This window comes from Pantherophis guttatus, chromosome 2 (genome assembly GCF_059756535.1).
Source record: "Pantherophis guttatus breed Tessera chromosome 2, ASM5975653v1, whole genome shotgun sequence".
NCBI lineage: Eukaryota > Metazoa > Chordata > Lepidosauria > Squamata > Colubridae > Pantherophis > Pantherophis guttatus.
Window position 1 is genome coordinate 214,149,203 of NC_142064.1, and position 23,824 is coordinate 214,173,026.

Consider the following 23,824-nt stretch of genomic DNA (forward strand, 5'->3'; position numbering starts at 1 on the left):
TGGACACTTGGCAACCAGCATGTATTTATGACACATCCTGGGGTCACATGATCATCACTTGCAGCCTTCCTAGGAAGCTTTCTACAAGCAAGTCAGTGGGGAAGATGAATTCATTTAATGACTGCAGCAACAAGGTCATAAAATCAGGCACAGCTCACTTAATGGCATTGCTTAGCAATAGAAATTCCATTCCCAATTTTGGTCGTAAGTTGAGGACTACCCTGTTCTGAGATACCATACTTTCAAAAAAAATCTTCCATCTAAAATATCCATGCTAGGGTCCAGGGCTCATTGAAGCCTTCAAGTGCGCTGGGCTAAAATTAACCACTGATAATGGATGGTGGGAACTCCAACCTGACATCTTGAGAGCCAGATTCCACTTTTCCCTGATCTAAATTGTACACATTTATCTTGTGCCTCTTAAGATAGTAACACAAGTGCTGAATAAAAGAGAGCTGTGAAATTAATAACATAATTTTCTCCTATTAAAAAAAAGAGGCAAAAGATACTTTGAGGCCTCACAATGCAGCCGAGTGGTGTTTGGAAAGCATATAATTAATGGATTGGCACCTCACACTATCCATACTTGTTTGCTTTGAAAATGGCCAATCAAATCAAATCCCTTGATTACCTTTCAGAAGAGTTTTGTTTTTGGGTGTCCAGCTGCAGAAGTGGAACGATGGTTCTGGCCTTGAAGTTCAAAATCGGAGGAATTAGCATTCGTTTTTATTTACGGAATTCTGGGCACCAAGTAGTTTTTAAAAATTCTTTCCATACATGAACACGGAGATGGAAGCTCATACCATGTGATCCACAACTGGATTTAACATATAATTTGTGGTTTGCTATGGTTGAATCCAGTTTCCAGTGTAGCTGTTTTGGAGAAGTTACCTGAAGAGTTCTTTCCAGTTTGATGAGAGGGTCTAAAATTATTATCTTTTCCCAGACATAACATTACATCAATCTTAATGTGTCACGTGTTTTTGGCTGCTGAATGTATTTTTAACTAAGAGTAACTGCTTCACAATAACAGAGATAGTAGGGAATTCTATGATTCTTTTACTAAGTACTACTTACAACGATTAGGAACTTCCACTTACAAATATGTCACTTTCTCCCAGCCTCTTTCTCAGGGCTCTTTAGTTAACAAGCCCTTGCGCCATTACTAAACTACAGCTTCCTCACCTTTTTCTTCTAGTCCTGGAATGTCAAACTTGCGGTGTCAGGATGCTAATTAATCCCATTCTGCTTTTGGGTAATCGCACCTTGATTTAGAGACGTGGATCAAGACTTTTCCTTGCAAGTATACATTAAGAAAATAAACCCGAAGATATAAGAAAAACTCATTTATTTGTTATAAAGAAAATAAAACATCTTACTAATCTAAATAATTACATTTTGGCAACGTTCCTGCCGGCCACCTCTCTGCAGCCGGACCTCTCCTGGCAGGAGAACAAAGAAAGTATATAGAAGAAGGAAAGGAATGCGGACATGCGTAGTATCAGTTACTGATAAGAACTTGGCAAGCTACGGAAAGTCTGAAAATCCAAAAATGTGAGCTCATCTGGTAAATACAAAAATGCAGTGACATGCGGCCGGTAGGCCAGATGTGTCACACACTGGCCTAGTGAAGGGGGGAAAAAAGTCTCGATACGTCACGTGATGCTATGACGCCACAAGTTTGACACCCCTGTTCTAGTCCATTTCCCAAGCAAGAGATGGGAGGGGAATTGGTTGTACTGCTGTGGAAAGTACTCAGCATGTCATCTCTGCTTGGATCTTTGGTAGCTGGCCACTTTGTATAGACCTTGTGTGATGCATCTCCCTCTGGGCCTTCCCAGCCTTTCCTGGTCTGAGGTACTTCAAAAATTCCAAGCATCTGTCCGCCACATTGGAGGTAGTTCGTCTTCCTATCTGAGATTTTGCTTTTCTTCTGCAAAGGAAACCTCCCATTATCATCTTTGCCTCCTTGCTCCAGGTAACTGCAAGCACAGAGATTCTTGTATGATTATCATGTTTCTCTCCAAAACTAGCACTCTCCTAATAACATGTTCTGCAACACTTGCTAAAACGGGGATGCTAGGTCTCTTTCACAAGTCAGACAGGTAGAATGTCCCCAGCAACTGAAGTGGTGGGTTCCCTCCCACCCCTCCACCCGCCACATACAAGGTTTGGCTGATAGAAATGCTGTCTACATCCGGACTTTACAAGTCCTGGCTATCAGCCAGGTTAGCTCATCAGGCTTTATTTCTGTACTCCAAGGCCCTATCTGGGCTTCTTCTCCAGTTCTACTTCTGCTAAATCATACCAGCTTCTAAATCAGGCCACTAAAATCCATATGCAACATAATGATACTGAACTTTGAACAAACATGACATTCAAAATAAATTTTCTTTTCTTACCGCACTGAGTCTTTGGTTTTGCTTATTGCACTGGTTTATGTAACAGATGTTGACATTACATTCACAATGGCACAATTGTAATGTTAGTGAGTCACTGGTCAATATTTACTTGGATTCTGCTCTGAATAATTAAAGTGAATTCTTAATTAAGGTAAATCCTAACCTCCAATTTCACTGAAAACTGCACAACACGAGAAAGCTCAAACTTTTAATGTTCTTTAAAATACATATATATTCAAATGGATCTCTACTGTGGAATGTCTTAGAATACTATTGTCTAAGATAATGTTGACTTAAAATACACTCACAACTGCAAGAAAAAAAGGTATTTCAGTTGAATTTTTTTTCACCTAACCCTCAAGGAATGATAATGGTTGCAAGTTTTTAAAAGGGAGGGGAATGCTGCTAGAATGCAGAGTGGGAATCATGGATAGATCATTCAATATTTTAAGACCTAGTTGAAAGGAGTGACATTAATAACTTGCCTCCAAAAGTTGTAAATGCTCCAACACTGGAAGTTTTTAAGAAGAGATTGGTTAACCATTTGTCTGAAATGGTATAGGGTTTCCTGCCTAAGCAGAGGTTTGGGCTAGAAGACTTCCAAGGTCCCTTCCAACTGTCTATCTATTCTATTCTATTCTATTCTATTCTATTCTATTCTATTCTATTCTATTCTATTCTATTCTATTCTATTCTATTCTATTCTATTCTATTCATAGCACAAGGATTACAACATCTTGGCTGTGGATGCCTGGAGCTGTAGTACCATCACCAGACTTGAAACAGATAACTTGCAGAGTAGTTGCCAGTTGCCTCTTGAAAAAGCATTTTTGGGACAATTTGCAGAGGAAAATATCTTGGTGACTTCATGGAAGCATCAATTTTGTTTTCTTGGCAACAATTCAGAAGTGGTTTGTCATTGCCTTTTTCTATATTTATTTATTTTAAAACTTCCTTGTCTTATCTTTAGCCCTAAAAGTATCTCATGACTTCCACTAAATATTAATCCAGTCTAGTCCAAATATTAATACTGCTTACTTTTTCAATATCAGTCATAAATTGCTAAGTATTATTGTTCAACTACGGTATGTAATTCCTACACTACACTATAACAATACAAAATAAAGAGATTCTGAAAATTAATATTATAGGGTATATTTCCTCACATGGAGACTAAATATTATTTCTATATGGTATTTGATATACAGAATCCAAATCCCACTTAAATTAAGGATTACAAATTTCCTGTGGAGAATAAAAACAAACTGCAATTCTCCAAAAGGATGGACACCAGAAAACACAGGATGTTAACTGTAATTTCTAGTCACAGGGGGAAAAAAATCAGAATTTATTTCTTTTACCATTTCTTTCATAGTAAACAACAGATTACAAATACTTATTATCTTGGTTTTCTAGCCTTTCATTTATAGTGTTTACAGAGATTTATTCAGAAATAAGCATAAGTTATTTCAGTTTTATCCATTGGTATACAGTATAGAATTTCAGATATGAAACTGTATTTTCAAAAACATGAGCATTTTTCTGTAACTGGACCAGTGAAATACACGTTAAAATGTCCTTGTTGATTAAAAAAGACACAATCCCTACTAATTCATAAAGCATTTTAAGAAAATGAGATTCATCAAGTTCTACTTGGAGATTTAATGAGAATAATATTCCTGAAGATCACCTACTTCTAACCCTAACTGTAAATAACTCCTCAGGCACAAAGATTAAAGTTTATAGATGTCATTTTTAATATATTCTTTGGGAATGTATGTTTCATTATGGGAATTTATTCAATACAAAAGTAATATATTGCTTGGATTGTGATGGTTTCTGATAATATTTGAAATGTTTTATGCATTACATTGTAAATTTTAAAAAGCGCATTGAATTCAATTTCAATAGTAACCTTTTCTGGAAAGTAAACAAATACATTATTGAAAGACGATTATCTGCAATCCATTTCCTGGTCACTGACTTCGGGCTCCAAAGAATACAGTTCATCCAGTGCAAGTTCTGAAAGAATGTAGAATGTATAAGATTTTTTTTAAAAAAATACCATATTTATTCAACACTGCTACTGTCTAAATGTAGCAGTATTTTAATAGAGTCAAATTCCTGTCCATCATGCAGAGTAATAACTGAAGGGTTAGTAAAGCTGAGGTAGGCAACTTGGTGACCTCAAGAAATTGAAACTCCTACCCTCTTAATTCTTTGCAATTGGCATGCAGGCTAGCTTTACAGGAGAAATGGGACAACTTGCTATGACCAACTCACCATGGCCAAATTGCTGCAGCCAACTTGCCACTGGATAAGTCACCACGGCCAACATGCCATCGGATAACTTGCTGCAGGACAATTTAACAATTCTAGTTAATTATTTTTAAAAAAATTTAAAATTAATTTCTGCCATTCACATTTCATTCTGTCCCTCCTTTTGCATCCTTTAATGATTCTATTCTACCTTTTCTTTGATATTAGTGTAACTCTCGTCCCGCAGCGAGCTGTCCTGTGGCGAGATGGAAGTGGCAAGTTGTCCTGCAGCGAGTTGGCCGTGGCAAGTTAGCTGTGGTGAGTTGGCCTTGGCGAATTGTCATGGACCCCTTGACGGGAACTGAACAGGCTGCATGCTCCCTCCTGACTATATATACTTGTGAAAACTAATGAGCCAAAAAATGTGCATCTTTGCACACTGAAAATACTAGCATACCAAAAACACATTTTATCATTTATAAGTTTAAGAGACAATGCTGTATTCAATCTGTGACACTTTTATTTACAAAGTGAAGATATGAGAATCATCTCCAAACCCTTCCTAATTGGCTTAGCCATTATTCAAATGATAGGAAAATTTATAGTTTAGCAGAAGAGCATATTGCTTATAAAAAGTAGGCTCCAAGTTCAGTCCATAGCAGTCTAAACCCCAAGAGACATGCGGTCAGCCTCAAGACAGCACTAAATTAGATCAAAAGTGAGCAACATATGATGAATCAGGGAATTGCATTGAACACTTTTGAAGACAGAAGTTTGTACTGTATGTCAGGAGGCGGCAAAATGGGGTGGATCCAGGAGTTTCTACTCTGGAAATTAATGAACCTGATATATGTAAATAAAGGAATGGGATTTGAAGGTTACATGTATGAAATACACTTTTGCCACTGTAGGCAAGGAAAAGTTGACTGAGGTAGCTAATGAAAAGAGGACACAATGTTTTGAGTAGGTACAAAAAGAATGAACATCTGAGTTTTCTCTATAAGGTCAACAAAAGTAGTTTTTCTAAAGCAGAAAAAAATGAGTTTCTCTTCTCCCCTTCCAAGTTATAAAATAGCTGGTGTAATCTTGGAAAGGAAGTTTGGTGGGATACTAAGTCTAACTCGATGTCTAAGTCTAACTTGATGTCTAAGTGCCTGGAGGCGGTGAGGGTTTGGATAGGTAGGAACAGGCTCAAACTCAACCCTCCAAGACAGAGTGGCTGTGGATGCCAGCATCCCAGGATCTAGCGGCCCCACCACTTTTGATGGGAGGGGAGTTGCTTACTCCCTCTGAAAGGGTTCGCAACCTTGGCGTTCTCCTGGATTCGCGGCTGTCTTTAGTAGACAATCTGATGGCCGTGTCCAGGGGGGCTTTTGAACAGGTTCGCCTGATGCGCCAGTTGCAACCTTACCTAGACAGGGATGCCCTCTATACAGTCACTCAGGCTCTCATTATCTCTCATCTGGACTACTACAATGCCCTCTACATGGGGCTGCCCTTGGGTGCACCCGGAGGCTCCAACTGGTCCAGAATGCGGCCGCGCAGGTTATTACGGGAGCTTCCCGATACTCCCGGGTTACACCTCTCCTGCGCAAGCTGCACTGGTTGCCGGTGGTCCTTCGGATTCGCTTCAAGGTGTTGGTTCTCTATAAGGCCCTTCATGGCATGGGCCTGGAGTACTTGCAGGATCATCTCCTACCGGCCTCCCACCGCCCAGTGCGCTCACATAGGGCTGCCCTCTTCTGGGTGCCGTCGGCCAGACAATGTCGGCTGACGGCGCCAGGACGAGGACGTTCTCTGTGGCTGCACCGACCCTCTGGAACGAGTTACCCACCGGGCTCCGGATGGCCCCTAATCTCTGTTCCTTCCGCAAAGACCTGAAGACATGGCTTTTTAAGCAAATTGTCTGATTCTGTTTTGGGAGTTTTAATTAATTGTGGGATTTTAATTGAATCTTTTAATCTTATTTATTATTGCTGTTTTGTTGTGATTTTACTGTTGTAAGCCGCCCCAAGTCCTTCGGGAGAAGGGCGGCATATAAATTTTAATAAAATAAATAAAATAAAAATAAATAACTCAAAAACAAAGGTACATTTTACAACAACAATAATACTGCAGAGACCTGGGGATAAAACTATTCCATTAAAAAAATTCTAATTCATGAGGATAATTATAAAAGACCTAGTAATCTTGTTTCCTTTTTTTGAAAGACTGAAGTTATGAATACCATCTTATAGTCTGGATCTCTATGATGTTTAATAAAATCTATTTGTTTTAGACACCCTTACAGAATTCAGATTAATATGCTCACATCTACTTCCTTTGCTACCAATGCAAGTAAGGATCTATTCTGCAAGAGAAGTTCCAAGGAGCCAAGGTGAGCCTCAGCACTGATGGTTATCAATTAAGAACACTGCTGAGGGAAGAATTTGATTCAAAAGATTTAAAAAAATTCTGAACCCTAGGCTGCAACAGAAAGTTTGGGAAATTTGCTTTTTAATTATAGCAAGCTTGCATTTTTCACTTCAAAATGGGAGGGAACAATGTCACCAATTTTCAGCAATTGAAGGCTAGAGAAAAGAGTTTGAGAGAGCCATTCCTGAGCTGAATAATTCAATCATCTTATTTGGAAGAATGCAAACTTCTGTGTCTACAAACAAGGAACGCATACAACTCAACAATACTTTATTAGGGGGGACTTTTATCAGCCACATATTAAAGGGTATTTCCTTCCAAATATATACAACTCTGTATTAAATTTTAAAAAAGTAGTATTAACAAGTAATGGTTTGACACAAGTAACTTTAGGATAGTCTCTAAACTATTCCCAATGTTTTGGAGCCAGTGCACACTTCTGAAATTATAATAGTATGGGAGAATGACCCTTAGGAACGAGGAGAAGACATTCTTCCTAGGAAACAATCAGACAAGAGAGGGGGAAGCCCCCAGTGGCTTCATGGTCAAGGAAGGAAACTTAGGAAGGTTTCACCCTAATGGATCAGGAAATTAAAAGAGTCGGTGGGAGAGCTGTACTTTCAAACTCTGTTTAGGTGGTTATACAATAAAGCAGAATTTCCTCATCTGGTCACGTTTCCTGTCTGGTTTAATATAGCCTTACAATAAAGAAGAATTAGCTCATCTGGTTGTGTTTCCTGTCTGTTTTACCTGGGAGGATTGCAGGAATTTAGAGAGGATGTTGTGGGTGCACTCCCAAAATGGCTGCTAGGGTCACAAAGCACCAAGAGGCAAAAAGCAAAATGCTCCTTTCAAAGTCAAACTTCCCATCTCTATTTTAAAAATCCAAAGGGGGCAGAGTGCCAAGTGAGTGCTAAACAATAAGATCATCCAATGGCTCAATTACAGTGGTGCCAGAACTTTTTTAAAAGCCACAAACATACCAGTAGGAAATAAAATGTGTTCCACAGGAATTTAGGAAAACTAAAAGTTCAATGAAACATATCCTTTATAATTCTTGGTCCTCACACTGCTTCATAATATCCCATTCAATGTATTTGAAGTACTAGTCCTGGGAAAGAATATGGCCTTGAAAAGTGTTTCTGCTAATTTGATGCCTGTCACTCTTGACAGGAGATGATTAGTTAAAAGTAGCTCTTAGAGAAATCTACCCTGTTTCCCCCAAAATAAGACATCCCCTGATAATAAGCCCAATCGGGCTTTTGAGCACATGGCAATAAGGCCAAACACTTATTTCAGGGTTCAAAAAAATCTAAGACAGGCTCTTATTTTTTTGGACACACGGTATGAATCAATGAAAAATGAGTATAATGTATCCTCATGACAGAGCAAACCATGCAGTTACAAACTGTAGAAGCAGCAATGACAATGGACCCAAATAGCACAGGTTTTGTTTACTTAGTTCTGCATCTGTTGCCTTTCTATGCTATATTATGACAAGAGAAAATGAATGAATGTTAGAATGCATTTGCATGCACTTGCAGGTGGCAGATCACTGCCTACCTTAGTAGTCACGTTTAATGCAAGGAGTCTCACCTTCACAAGCTTTTAAATGCTGCCCTTTTCTCAGGACTGCTGTAACCCCAGACAAGACACCATCGTATTGGTGGAGCACTTCCAGGGAATGTTCGTGGAAAAGTTTATCTTTCTGGGAGAGACCATGCAGAAGCAAAACAGCATCCCTCAAAAACTGTACAATTTGCTTTTCATGTCCATTGAACACGATTCCTTCCATTTTTCTGATCAAAAGCCATTGCCTATGTAACATTACTATCAGAGCTTTCACTGCCTGCAAGAAAACAGAATACAGTTCTCATAGAGATTGGGATGTGTATTGTTACATTGATAATTGTTCTCTTTTTGGAATAGTACCATTGTAATACAGACATATGAGATTCTTATTATAAGAGGACCACGGTTTGGAGATTACAAGGTATACTTAAGCAATATACCCTGACCGTAAGACTGAACAGGTAACACCAGAGTCATGTTGTTTTTTTCAGGTGAAAAAAAGCATATAGTATTAAATTATGATCATAAATGTAATTTTTAGTGGCTTACCTCAGAAGTGCACTGGCAATCTGTTCCCACAAGTAAAACAGAGGATCTACAACACTGCATACACTTGGTCAGAAAACGAACCGTCTAAAAAAAATGAACACAACATATTTTTTAAAATATTATTTTAAAAGATAAAACATGTAGCATCAAAATAAAAGAAAACCCTACATCTCTCTGGTCCCAAACCTACTAAACAAATGTTCTTGAAATAACAAAGAAAAAGGAGGGAGGATTTTCAAGTAAATATCCCAAGCATCAGTTTTTTAAATTCAGTTTAATCCCTCATACTAGCATAACTAATGTATTTAGATTACGTTTCTCTATTATGTAAACTTGGTTCCAGCAATGTTCAGAAAAAAGTCAGGGCTGCAACATACGCAACCCTTTAACTCCATCTCACCCCCAAAAGCTGAACCATAGCTCAGATAGCTTTGGAGGCTTAGAAACTGATACAAATGTATGGTTTTCAGTTGGAAGGCAGGATAAAGATAAACTTGTATTTTTATAATATGATTACTCAAAAGCTCAAATCCTGCATTTAATCTCTCCTGTTCAAAGGACAGTCATGTTTTTAACTTCAAATATGCAATACACTTTTACCTCTTGTTCCAACTGCAGCCAAAGCCCTTCAGATGCTAATTTATCAGGGCGTGATGTGATGTACATGTATAATGCCAAAAGTAGGCAGGTTTCTGTGAAAAGAATTAAGTATAACATATCAACATTATCATTCATGTGACTGCAATGTCTTAAAAACTACCATGCTCTCTTGAATACAGTGTGCTCCACATTTTCTATATGACAAAAATTAGATACTACGGTTTAAGTTCATTTCAAAGTGAATGCTAGGTGTTACCCTCAGAAGAGGGAAACATTAAATTAATACCTTCAAAGGGGTGCCCTTCTGGTGTTTGGAAACAACTTCCTTAATCCTTACAACTCAGTAATGTCTGAGGGTTCAGTTGCCTGCTCCTAACATAGAGCACTTTTGAAATAAGCATTTCAGCCATAACTCCCCTAATTTTATCTATCTGACTGTATCTGTCTCCTCTTCTTCTCACTCCACAAATGTGTCATTTGTTCAAAAATAATATTATGGGCGAGGAACTGGGTTGCACCAGTGGTCCTGTACCACAGTAAACAATCTGTGCAGAAATTATAACTCTCTTGGCTGTCCTGTGGCGAGTACATGACCACTTTAGCACTTTTAGATTTCACATACAGTTTTTCTCTCAGAGGGACTGAAAGCAAGATAATTTGCTTGGACGCTCTCAAGAATATAGTAAAATATTCCAGTTGATGGAACAAGATGTTGTTATACCAAGAAGAGTCTTCAACCGCAGTATGCTCATTCAAACTTGTTCAATTTTTACAAGTTTAGGAACATAAAACATAAAACCTATATATTCTCTTCTTGCAAACTGATTTTAGCCATTTACTTACAGGGTTGGAAGGTGAACATGTTTCCAGAACCATCTCTAAAACTATTTTATTTCACAGAATGATACTGTATATGCCACCAAGTCAGAGACCCAACATTTTGATAACTGTTAAAAGATTTTAAAATAAACAGGGAAATACAAAAATCCTCAAACAACACCCAAACTTTGGAATTATATTTTAAAATGCCCTTACTTGCCTTATTAACTCAAGTGTTTTACTAACGCAGTAGGATGGCTAAGATGTTCTCTTTCTTACCTGAACATGAACAAAACCGAGCAGCCAGATCCTGATGCTCAGCAAGCAAACTTAACATCCTAACAGTAAGAAGAACAGCAAACAAGGGAGTTTCTGAAGATATACAGCGAAGCAGGATCTGTGACTGGCTATCAAACAAGCACTGAAAGCTGTATAGAAAAACAGAAGAAAATGCCATTCAGTGTCTGATTTTTTCCAGCAGTTGATTTATATTGAGCAATCAAAAGTAATCATGCAGAGAACAGAACTGAAATGAAGCAATTCAGATCCAAAAGTGCTTCATAAGGAGATGTAGGTCATACATCATACCTGTTGGCCTTACTTTAAAACAGCTGTTTTTTTCCTGGGCTCACAACAAGGTGATTCAGCCTGGATGTCCTGTCAGCATAACTTTGTTCCACATATTTTGCAATAATGCTTAGAAGATACAGAACAGCCTGAGTGACCTCCAGATGTGGTGGCTTTGATTCCCCAAGTTCTCAGCAATGGATAGACTGGCTGCCAATTTGTAGAGTTGAAGCCACACATCTGGAGGATGTCCAAATTGGGAGAGGCTGTTTTAGAACCCAGAACAAAACAATCAACCTGCATATTTTTAAACAAATGAGCTATGTCATATGAGAATGCCATGAAACAAAATTATTTAAAAATAAAAATGGGGTTAAATTCAAGTTGTACTTTTACCTTATTAATAAGTCAACTGTTGACTTTTCAGCTAATTTCACCAAAACTTTTAGGCACTGATTTGCGATATGGCACTTCTGGCATCCTGCTGATGTTACACACAAGCTTAAGAGTTGTAGTAGCTTTTTAAACAAAGGATGCTGGGATTTGTCCAAACTGGCAACCTCTAATTCTGGGATGGTTTCCTGAAGATTAGCTGTATCCTGTTTACTGCAAGCCACAGTCTCATTCTTCTCAGAAACATCTATAGCTCCTGGATTACAATCTGCTTTTTTATCATGGGACAGAAGTGTATTAATAACTTCCCAGCTATAAAACACTAAATAGTAAAGAATGCCCAGTGACACGAGTGCATACTCTTCAAGAGTGGATAAAGTGTCCTCTACACTTGAAGCTGCACCTGAAGATGTCCCGGAGGTGCAAGCAGATTGATTCCCAGAAGAAATGCTTCCGGTCTTCGTCACTGACAAGAGGGCTTGATTATATGCACCAATGTGAAGTTCCAGGAGGGGGAGAAGATGTACTGCTCCAGGGATTTTAACGCATTTAAGGTGGGGGACGTGTCTCCTGTTTTGTTGTCCTTCCAGTGAGCCTCCATCTACAGCAATCAAATTCAATCCAGTTAAGGCAAGTTTTTGAGTAGTTCTCAATGAAGTCTCACCTTCCTGAAGGCTTGTAATCTTGTTATTGTTCTTTTGTGTAGGTCCTCTTAAGAAAACAAGAGGGGGAAAAAATAAGTACCTTGTGATGTTCTGTGCATCTTCTGAAACTAGAACACATATGATGCACCAGGTAAATGGGCTCAAGGATATTACTGCCATTTTTTGCAAAGGGGTTTAAGAATATACTGTTATAAGGAGAGTTTGTCTTAATTTAATATTCTTTCTCATAAAAAAACTGCTGTAAATTAGTTTCCACATAAGCATTATGGTTGTCACTGCCTGTGGTAGAGGGAAAGAGAAATGTTTTTAATTTCTAAGATACATTAAGGATACAATTATATCTTCCATTAGCATTAACTAGAAAGGATTAGGATTTCTTACAATTCATCTGGACCAGCAGATATAAAGATATAAAATATATAAAATGTTATGCCACTAGTGGCACAGTTTAATCAGCAGAGAGGTCAAAAATAAATGGGGGGAAAAACCCAACCTCAGACATACTTTGAGTAATTGAATCCCTCAACTTCTTTACCTGACTACTATGCTAGAATAAAATTCCACCAGAGAAAAAAGTTCAGTATTCTCAGTAGAGCAACTTCCTAGATTTACCCAATCAAGTTATCTAAAAACAATGAGATAAAGTAAACCTGCGTCCATCTGATAAAATGTTGTCCCAAAATATCCACCCATCTGTTTCAGCAATCTGATTTCTTCCTGTTTCAGAAAATGTGAAAATGGCAAACCTACACACTGAAAGAAGCAGACTGCATAGCAGATCCAAACCAAGCTTCAGTGTTGCTGCTAAGAAGGTTGCAGATTCCTAATGATGATCCTGGAACAAGTGGCTGCTTCAACAGTGCATTCAGTAAAAGGGAACCTACAATAGATAAATCCAAGGCTGAAGTCACACACAGAGAAGCAAGATACATAGTGTATTAAACAGCTGAAACAATAATATACTTTGCTTAATTTTAGCTTGGTGCATTATTTTGCATTATGTGAAAACCATTGCTGCTACATCTTATGCAAGAAATTCTGATTAAAATCCTGGCTTTGAGTAGTAAGTGAACATAATCATTATACATTTAATAGCTTTATATAAATACTTATAGCAAAATAATGCCTTCCTCCCCACCATATGCCCAAATTAATGTATTTTCTTCTTTTGCATTTACTTACTTGGTACATTTCACAGTGATGCTCACTATACCATATGCCTTAAAGTTGTAGCATATGGTTTGGGGTGTGTGTGTGTGTGAGAATAAATACATTTAGCTTGCATTCATAAGAGAACACAGTGCTTATGAAAAGAAGCAGGTTCAGACACCATCCACATCTATTTTCTGGATGTTAGGTGAAACATTTACAAGGTGCCAAGTGAAAAATCCTAGACTTAGCATTAGCTCACATAATATAAGCAACACTATTATATTGAGAAAAAAACAATTAGTTAATTTTAATAACAATTTTTTTGGAAAAATGTTAAAGTTATAGCAGCAATACAGCTGTAACTCGTTAATGTAATCAGAGCCACTTAACTGTAACTGAAATTTTAATGTTATTAAAAAACACTTGTTTTTCAATTTCTGATTTCATCCTTTAGAATACTGATTAGGGATTAGTCAACCAGATATTTGTTAACCAACCCTAATGGATGATTATGCCAAGATATTTCCTAAGACCTACATATATGGTAATTAGAAAACCTTGAACAACTTAATTCAAAATGTACATCAACAGAAATATGTTAACGTAGTCAGAACAGCTGATGCCAATATTAAGCTAAAACTGTTAACATTTAAAGTTAAGGTGACTTTATTTTTCTTATTTTTTATATACTTTAATTTATAGCTCAAGGTGGTAAGCAGAAATCATTCTAGGAAAGAGTGCATTCAGTATCTAGAATATGAAAGTAAAGATTTTTTATAGGTCTCCACTTCCAGTGACTTTGGAAATATTTCATTTCTATGGCAGAACAAAAATACAATCATACATTTATTAATAAATGAAAGTGTGATTTGCAGATCCAACACAATTTTTTTTACTTTATTTGCGCAAACCTCCTCCTCCCTCTCCCCCCATATAGTTGAAATTAATATTAAAATAGCCAATGATTTTAATTCATACAGGTTTCCAATTCTAACAAATAAATAATCACAAGATCTCTTAGTTGAATTTACCTGGTCTCTGAGGACAGCTGAAACTTGTTTCTTGCTTCACTGGCTCAGTTTCAAGGACAGTTGTTTTGCTGTCTGGATAGAAAAATTCAATAAACCAAATAGTATTTGTTTTTAGCCTATTCTATGTTGCCCTTCTAGCACAATGCAATCAGTTTTTGGGATTGACTTAACTGATACAGGTTTGAAATGCATTTTCAACTTCAGAAAATAAACAGATCAAAACACTGCAACCACTATATTTCAGAACCATATGGCCTCAATTAAAGAGAATTCAGTTGCAAATTCTTGTCGGGCAGTAATAGAATTCTAGAAGCTATCATCAGAAGTTTTTTTTAGAGAAAGACCAGTATCTGCTTCACAACTTCCCTTAATGCCTAACCCTATGCAGACTAAGCTTGACCCTATTCACTGAAGTCCAGCAAAATTACTATTTTCCTAAATGAGGCACAGTTATATACAGTAAAATACCGATTTAATGGACCAACTAGGGAAAGAATGTCTGCTATTCTTAACTGTCCATTAAATTAGAGGGTACATCTGTTTTGTCAAGGGTCCAGCAGTGGCCAAGTGCTAGACAATTGGTTCTTTGAGGACCCAGAGACAATAAATACATCAGTAAGGAGATTTCAAGCTTTATTCTTTAACTGTAGTAGGCAAATTAATCAGAAACTCAAGAAAGCATAATCTACCAAACAAAATATTCTCCCTTCAACTGCCCATGTCAAGCAGCGGAGATATCCCAAGACCCTGGGTGCCCATGCTGAGCACTCAAACCTGAGCAGAGGCTCAGAGAGTTTTAATAGATTTTTTAAATTAAAATCTAGCTCTAAGGCTTTGTGACCCTGCTTCCATGGTCATGAGACAGCAAGACCTAACTTTGATTCAGTATGTGTGGGTGGGTGGGTGCATAACTCAAGGATGGGAATTAATGTATGATGAACTTTCCAGATGGGGAAAGCTTTGCAGCTGTGTGAAGATTTCCCCCCTCCCCTTTTCCTTTATTCAGCAAGCAAGAGTGAAGAACAAGCAGGTTTCCTCAGAATAAGCTCTTAACTTCTAGAATGTTCTTAATCTGCAGGAGCAATCAAAATATGGCACTCAGCTCTTTGAAATACAATGGCTTTCCGCATTGCTACAATATAATCCACAATGCTGTTGTTACACAAATTATATCAATTGTATAATGACACCATTTCACAATTAACATAAAATGATGTGAATACCATAGGAATTTTGTTTCCTGCTAGCTCCACACAGCTGTGGAGACAGATTTCAGTGAGATATTGCTAATGGTAATCTTGGGTAAATATAGAATCTTGGAATTTCCCTATATGTAAGAGGAATTTCCCAACCATATCAGTTAGTTATGGTGAATTATTTTTGAATGATTTGAAACATTTATTCTTTGATTTCTTTCTTGGGCTAAATTGTTATTTATGAGATAAATTACTAACTTGTTCATTTTCTCTTGGTGGTTTCTGTGCTCTGTCTCTCTCTCTCACCTCCCCTCTCTACAATTTCTTTCTCAACCTTGTTTCAATCCCCCACAAAATATGTGCTAAATTAAGATTTACTGTTCCACCCTCACTATCCAGGTCAAATAAAAGTTCACCAAAAATCTACCTACCATTATTTTCCTGAGGAGCTTGGACATGGGATTGGGTCCTGGAGCAAGATGGTATTGGTAATACCCGAGATCCAAAAGACTCTTCTGTGGGATAACTTTTTTTTTCAATATGAGTACATCTTTCACTTTTCAGAGGTTTAGAGGGGCTTTTTTTAGGACTAAAAAGTAAAAAGTCTGAATTAATTGCACAGGGGCATTTCATTTTGAAACTTTAAAAGGTTTTCCCCCCCAAAAAATATAGTTAAAACATTTATAGTGAATTATATTTCCCAATGAAAAAATCTGAATAACAATTTTAGACAATCACAATGGAGTAAATAAAAGGCAATCTCTTCATATGGCATATCCTCCAAGCATAAAAAGAGCACCCTGTATATTCAAACTCTAAAAATAAATTCTGAGGAGTTTATTCTATGTGTTCAATTATAGTGTCTGCTCTATAGCTTGTAAAAGAACTGTCCTACAATTAATTATTTTCAGCTATAAATGGGAGGTAAGGAAATTCTTCAGTAACCAAACTCCCTGAAACAAATTTCATCTTATTGTGTACCTGGTATATGAAACAGGGGCCACAGGTTTAATCCTTTCACAATTCAAAATCTTTGTTCTCAGCTCATTCATTTCAGCATCTCTGAAATGTAGTTCAGATTGCAGTGACTGTAACTAAAAGAGCAAAGAATTAGACATTTCAAATTCCATTGAGCATAAAAAACAATATACAACTATGAAACAAGCCTGTAAATATTTCCTCACTTTCACTTATACTTTTGCTCCATTCAGTTACACCAAAATCAATACTAACAGCTTATTCATCAAAACAGGGAAAAGGTATGTTCTGCCATTCTGAGAAAGTGCTAGTATTCCCAGGTAAACACTACACAGTATTTAAAAACATAATAAAAAGCTTGTCTCTTAAAAGCATGAATATTTTGCGCTTTCCGCATACATGCACAAAAAAGAGAGACAGCAGAAGCAATTATTATAGCAATTTAGCTAAAAATATTGTGGAAATTATTCATTTTCAATGTAATAGTGCAGAGTGCTTGTACAATCATCTTGTTTTAAATTACTAGAGGAACAAGGATGCTTCAGTTAAGATGTACCAAAAGATAGATAGATAGATAGATAGATAGATAGATAGATAGATAGATAGATAGATAGATAGATGAAAAGGAGGTTGTGTGAATATATTATTTAGCTATGAAAAAAAAAACAACCAAACACACATAATCAGCCTGCATTCCTGTGATTGCTGGAAGTCTCCCAGAGCTCCGTTGACTTTATGACATTTCCCTCTAGGGGGTCTGAAATTGAACAGCAGCGCTGACATTAGAGAAGCAAATCTGACTTTTGAAATCCCCCTTGCAGAGCTTTGGAATAACATTAACGTCAGCAAAGCCAAAAGGAGCTAGTCTGGAATGGACAAGAGGCATTCCAGCAAGGGACATGGATCCAAATTCCTTCTAGACATGCAATAAGGCTTCCACTTTGGCTGGTACCCAATGCCAGGCCCTAGTGCTTCAGCAGAATAATTTCCCTCCCTCAGTTTCAACTAAAGTGTTGCTTTCAATAAATAAATGAAAAAATAAGATCAGCCAGAGTGGAAACAGAACATCAAACAGTTCGTCACTTGCAACACATTTTTTTTCAATGTGCCCTGGGGTTACTCTTGACTTCTGGCAACTGTCTGTAGAAGGCCCTGCAGTTTTCTTGGCAAGATTTTAAAAGTGGTTTACCTTGCCTTCTTCCTAGGGAGGAGAGAGGGTGACTGGCTCAAGGCCACCATTCAGAATCACAACAATTTTGACCTAATGCTTTTTATCCTCTACACTGGTTTTCATTTGTCTTTTTACAACATTGGAAGAAACAGTTTGCATGCCATTGCTCATTGGCAAATGGGCAGGTGAGATTACTTTGGCTGATTATTTTCAAAAAGCATCTATGATTTAAAAGTCATTCCAAAAAGGGAAAAAAAAGAAGTTTCAACAAAGGACTTCTTAGATCTCAAGTTTTGATGCATTTTATATTGGTCATTTGTTAAATAGTACCTTTCTGGAGAATTCCTTTTCTTTTTCATTTAAACACTGAGCATTTTCTCTTTCCAGTAATATGTATGATTTCCGCTGATCCTCCACAGTAGATTCCATCTGCTGCATTGAATCCCGCAAAATTTTTATTTCTCCATTTTTAATAAGGATTTCATCCTGCATTTCTTTCAACTGCAAATTCACAATAATTGAAAAATTAATGTAATTAATCTATTTGCAGATGACATGTTAATTTTTATTCAAAAGCCTAATAGAAAAATAACTTAATTGTAAATTGAATTGTTTTTCCTGCAATAGTAACTTAGACGTTAGCTATGGTTAATGTATACATTAATAAATTCTGACAAAGATATCATACAGATAGCTTCAAGAATTTACCAGATTTCATATTCATTCAGGTGAATTGCAAGTAATTATTATAAAAGATTGAGATCATTTCAAGAAATGCAATCATGACTTTTTTAAACATAAGATTAAAATAGAAAAATAGTTTTAATTATCAGTGTTTAGTCGAATAACAGCACTAAAAAAAATATTCTTTCTAAAGCTTCCCTTTTTTTAAATATATCAAAGTTATGTTACTTTATTTCATAGATGGCAACCAGCTTTTTTCATTTATAAAACTGTAACTCTAGACAATAGCCCTGAAATTCCTTGGAGTTCTGCTATCCAAATGTTATCCAGGTCAAATCATGGGTAGCTTTCAAGCCAGAAAGTTGACAAATGTTGCCAACTGTTGAGGCATAAAATCTGGTCTTAATTTCTTCTTTATATTAACAATATTTGTCCTAATAAATTTACTTCCATTTGAATAATTATTATTTTGGACAAAATGAACCTATAAGGATTTTAAAAATCTATTTTACATCACAGATGTATGTACAGTTGTGCATACCATCAAAATTATTTGAACTCTGTATGAGTGTGTGGTCTCTCTGTTCATTAAATCAATGTTTTCTTCAACCACTCATAATTTATATATATGTTTGAATATTTGTAAACACACAATTTTCTTACCTAATTGTCAGTGGTAAGTTGCCCCAGGTTCGCACTGGTTCTATAAAACCGGTAGTAAAACCGGCAGGAGGCTCCGCCCACTGACCTCGTCATCTAAATGCTGCGCATGCCCAGAAGAGCGCACGTGCGCGGCCCCGTTGGGAACCGGTAGTAAAGGTAAGTAGAACCCACCGCTGCTAATTGTCCTTTTTTAACTATGTAAACTTTTTAAAACTATGCGTGCTTCAGTTTCTTCTATGTCTAGCTTACAATTCTATATACAGTTAGCTCAAGAGTAAGTTCCACTGAATGCTATGAAGCTTTCTCCTGAATAGCATGTGCATTACATGGTCAAGAACACAAGAGAAGCTGCATCAAAAAGTTTCAGGACTAGAACTTAATTCCTGGTTACATTTCAAAAAGCATGAACGAGTTGCATCTCACCTTTTTCATGGCCTCCTTGAATTGTGCTTGGACTGTTTCAAGTTTAAATCTTTCTTTAAGTTTCATTTCTTCTATGCTATTTTCTGTAGATAGACAGAAATTAATTGTAATGTGATTTTAGTAAAGGGCTAGATAAATTTTTAGTCCATTTTTGACTTTTGTTTCTTTTCTTAAGGGTGGGAAAAGGAATGGAAGGCTTACAAACTAGGTACTTGCAACTGAATCTTTAAAAAAATTCTTCCAAATTCCCAGAGTGCTATTTTGGGCTCAATTTCATATATTTCTTCAGGAGAGTTAAAATCAGGGACCTGGAAACAGTTTGTTTCTCAATAACTTCCTACTCCCATCCTTAAAACCCTATAAACACTGCAATCAGACTGAGAAAAAGTAATTCTGATCTGATTTGGAATGGGAATCAGAGCAGTTAAATGTTTCCACTATGATCCCCAATCTTAAATTTGAATAAAAAAATCAGTGCCAAATTCTGTCATTTTACTGTCATAATTGAGCAATATGGTGTCAGAGTGGTTTTAGGAAGTTAGATGTGGCTTAATAGAGCCATTCCTGCCTTATAATTATGCCTCCTTTATAAATATTGAGGTTTATTTAAGAACTTTAATTTTAAACTGAAGACAAATAAACAAAAGCAGGCAATCATATGTTCTGCCACGGTTACCAGTATTATCTTCTTGCTAGGAAAATGGAAGATAATTTTAATAGCAAGTAATTCCATGCTATCTTATTATTCAGACAAGGGTTTTTTTTAACTGTTTTGATTTCTGTATTCATTGTGTACATACCCAATGATTTTGTCTCAGTTGTTAGAGCAATATTCCATTGATCAGGTGTTTTGAACTGATTGGTGCTATTTGGAAAAATGGACAACTGAGCATTTTGCTCCGTTTTCAACAAATTTGTTTCTGAAGAAACATCTTGCGTCAATGCCTGGGAAGCAATAATGTCTATCTCCTTCAAGTCATCTACTGTAAAATCATCATTATCCCCAAATGGATCTTCCGTTTCTTTACACTTGGATGAAACAACACTTTTGTAACGCTTGTTTGGTGGGAGGCCTTCACCATGATTTCCAATATTATTATGGCTCATAGATCTCTGGAGAGGTGAAGTAATTTTTGTCTGATCAACATCATATAATATGGAACTGTTTCTCTTCTTATTTCCAAAGAAGTTATTCACTGACATTTTCTATTAACATAGGCCTGGCAAATAGACAGAAAAAAAAAGTAATTAAGAGTTCAACTAAATGTTAATAATGAAGAAACATAAGACATCAGCAGAGCAACATAAACAAACTATATTAGGGACTCGCTCACCTATTTCCTAGGATGATTACCGATACTTGAAAACCACATGCACCAAAGAAAAACTTCAGGAAGTTTACTGGAAGGCCCAATGATTTGTCTAACCCATAAAAACAATGAAAGAAAAAAAATCAAGAATTTAAACATAATTATATCCAGGCAACAATGCTATACATGTTTACCTGGGAATAAATCCAACTGAATTCAGGAGAGCTTATTTTGGAATAGACATGCACAGGATTGCACTTTAAGCCATTTGCATTCCAGAGAAAAGCTGTAAATATTGATTATGTAAACTTCTTAGAGCAGTGGTTCCTAAAATAAAGAATTTGGATTTAATAATATATATTACAACAGTCTAGTGCAGCTTTTCTCAACTGGGGGTTTTGTGAAGCCCTAGGTTTTCATGAGAAGTCTCTAGATGTTCAATGAGCAATGGTGATTTTAAAAAAATACTTTTGAACTCTGGACACTAAGTACAATTTTTATGCACAGGGTTGCTTTGAATATTATTCAGAATAAAAAGGTTGACAAAGGCTGGTCTAGCAAATATGCAAGATCTAAAAAGATGCTGAAGCACTTCATAACTCAATCCTACACATTTTTATTGAGAAATAATCCCACCAAGTTCAATAGTATTCACTGTAGAGAGTAAGAATGCTTTTAAAAGAATTATTTTCACATGTAATGTCACTTAATCAGATGCCAATCCTAGGCTTTCTGTTGCTCAAATTATACCTTGGCTTTATTTTTCCAGTTATCAAAACTTAACAATCTTACATTTATACTAAAACTCACCTTGTCATATTTCTTCTTCTATTTTAGGATTACATGAATAGTTCTTCAGATCTTCGAAGGTTTTACCTATGTAAAAGCCACCCTAAACTACAACAAAATTTGCCTGCAAAATATATTTACAAATAACTGATCGTTAACTTAAGCCCGATTTATCACCGTGTTTTCCAGGCTCTTATGCCAGACTGAATCAAAAAAAAGCCACAGCGGCGTGAATCGCACATCCGCCAAGAGCTATTGGTGCGTTTATCTACCATTTTTTTTTTTACTTCATAACTTCGGGTATCTAACGTGCATATTCGGTTTTTCTTATCGCAGAGAAACGAGATAAGGTGGAAGCGGCTTGGAGAGAAAAGAGGGGTTACCTCCTCCACTGTCTAAACTAAAGGCACTAAAAGCAGGGAGCAAGCGGGGAAACCTCCCTGCTACCTCAGAGAAGGCGCGCCGAAAGTCAGCCTCCCGGCCCCAGCGCGGCGACCGCTTCCGGTTCTCCTGCAACGCCGCATCCTCTCCGTCCGTGTCCTTCCGTCTCGTCTCGTCTCCTCCTCCGCCGTTCCGCAATATGGTCTTAAGAAAGCCAGGCAGCCAAACTCCGTGAAACAACACTGCGAGAAAAGGGGAGGGGGGGGGAATAGACCTTCCGAGCGTCCTCCAGAACACGGCGGGTAATATATCGGCCACGCCCCCAATCCCCCCAACCCCGCCGACCAATCGCTAGCTGACTTCCCACCAGTGACAGCCCCGGCGCCCTTAAGATCCGATCGGCTTTTCGGAAAAGTAACGTAAAGCGGCACGCTACAGAAACGCGGCAGCGTTAAAATATAAAACAGAGGTCCTCAAACTTGGCAGCTTTAAGACTTGTGGACTTCAACTCCCAGAATTCTCCAGCCAGCTATGCTGGATGAGAGATATGATATATAATATATGATATTGATATGATATGATATATAATATGATATATCAGATGAGATGATATACGATATGATATATGATATGATATATATGATATGATATGATATAAAACAACAGAGAAGGGAGGAAGGAAAGTTGGCCCAGGGTTTTTGTGTGTGTGTGAGCGTGAGTGTGATTATTTCAGAACAGGATGTCTTCCTTATTATTCGTGATTTACTTCATCACTTTCTGGCTAGTGGGGTAAAAATGACAAAATGCTCCTAAGAGTGGATGTCGAAATCCAGGACTTTTAGGTTGCAGCCAGTACATTTCCGCCTCCCACAATCAAGGAGCAGCTCTCAGAGCCAATGGTTCTCCGGATCTGAAAAGAGCATTAAGGTGGAAATACAATTTGATTGCTATGTACCATCTGTGTACATAGTAGCTTCTGATCTAAATTGCAATATTGCAATAAAATCACGGCACAGCAAAAGATATACAATTAATGAAGAAAATAAATGATAAACTACCTGCCGCGGTCAGAAATTCCCAGGTTTTTTATTTTTTTACTATCTGTTAAAAAGGCCACCATACATTATTTAAATTGCTTTGGCTCTCACTCAATAGGATTGTAAATAACTAATGGTCAATTTAAAGTCTAACAAATAATTTTTTTAAAATTTGAAACAACATACCATACTCAGAGCATGCCTTCAACAATATACAACCATAAACACCAAGATTTATCCAATAGCTAGCCCTAGCCCAAATGCTCAGGCAAGAACAAATGTCCACAATGTTTTATGAAAAGTCAATAGGGTGAGCTCAGGCTGTCTTGAATCTAGAGCAGGCCTGGTGACAGAAAAGGGTGGTTCCCATTAGAAGATGTTGTTTAACAGAGAGAACCTGGAGCCCACCCTATCAGATCTTGTAGGATGAACAGAAATGGTTGCAGACAGGCAATCTTAGATAACCTTTAGGTGACAATTAGCACCTTGAATAGCACTTAAAAGACCACTGGGAGCCAGAGGAGCTCACAAATAAAATGGGTATACCAATACACATCCATGACTACTCAGACCACTGCAACTTCCAAATTGTCTTCAAGGCCAACCTATATAAAGCACATTGCAATTTGGATGGGAATGACCAAAGCAAGAGTGACAATAAGTAGAGCCTACTGTTAATAGGAATTGGCATGTAAGATAAGGCCTCCTGTTCATAGATGCTCCTCAAGCAATAACTGAAAGTCTAGGAGGATCACCAATTTGGGTACC

The 23,824-nt window shown here is 37.1% G+C and overlaps 1 protein-coding gene across 8 annotated transcripts; it reads right to left on the reverse strand.

Moving 5' to 3' along the window:
- Nucleotides 1-1,331: 1,331 nt before the first annotated feature.
- On the reverse strand, nt 1,332-22,337 carry ATRIP (ATR interacting protein). 8 transcript variants are annotated; one of them, XM_034438758.3, is made up of 17 exons: nt 21,660-22,131; nt 21,044-21,176; nt 20,874-20,961; nt 20,340-20,759; nt 19,540-19,622; nt 18,100-18,270; nt 16,602-16,714; nt 16,052-16,209; nt 14,425-14,496; nt 12,992-13,121; nt 11,580-12,287; nt 10,896-11,044; nt 9,798-9,889; nt 9,198-9,281; nt 8,673-8,925; nt 4,318-4,424; nt 1,332-1,982 (listed from the first exon to the last, which is right to left on the reverse strand). In XM_034438758.3, exons 4-16 carry the CDS (start codon nt 20,740-20,742, stop codon nt 4,357-4,359), a joined length of 2,484 nt encoding a protein of 827 aa, XP_034294649.1. In that variant the 5' UTR covers nt 20,743-20,759; nt 20,874-20,961; nt 21,044-21,176; nt 21,660-22,131; the 3' UTR covers nt 1,332-1,982; nt 4,318-4,356. The 8 variants fall into 8 exon arrangements, with proteins under 8 accessions (XP_034294649.1, XP_087743891.1, XP_087743889.1 ...); XM_087887765.1 differs by lacking the exon at nt 21,044-21,176 and having other exon boundaries at nt 22,086-22,328; XM_087887763.1 differs by lacking the exon at nt 20,874-20,961 and having other exon boundaries at nt 21,660-22,146.
- Nucleotides 22,338-23,824: the final 1,487 nt, after the last annotated feature.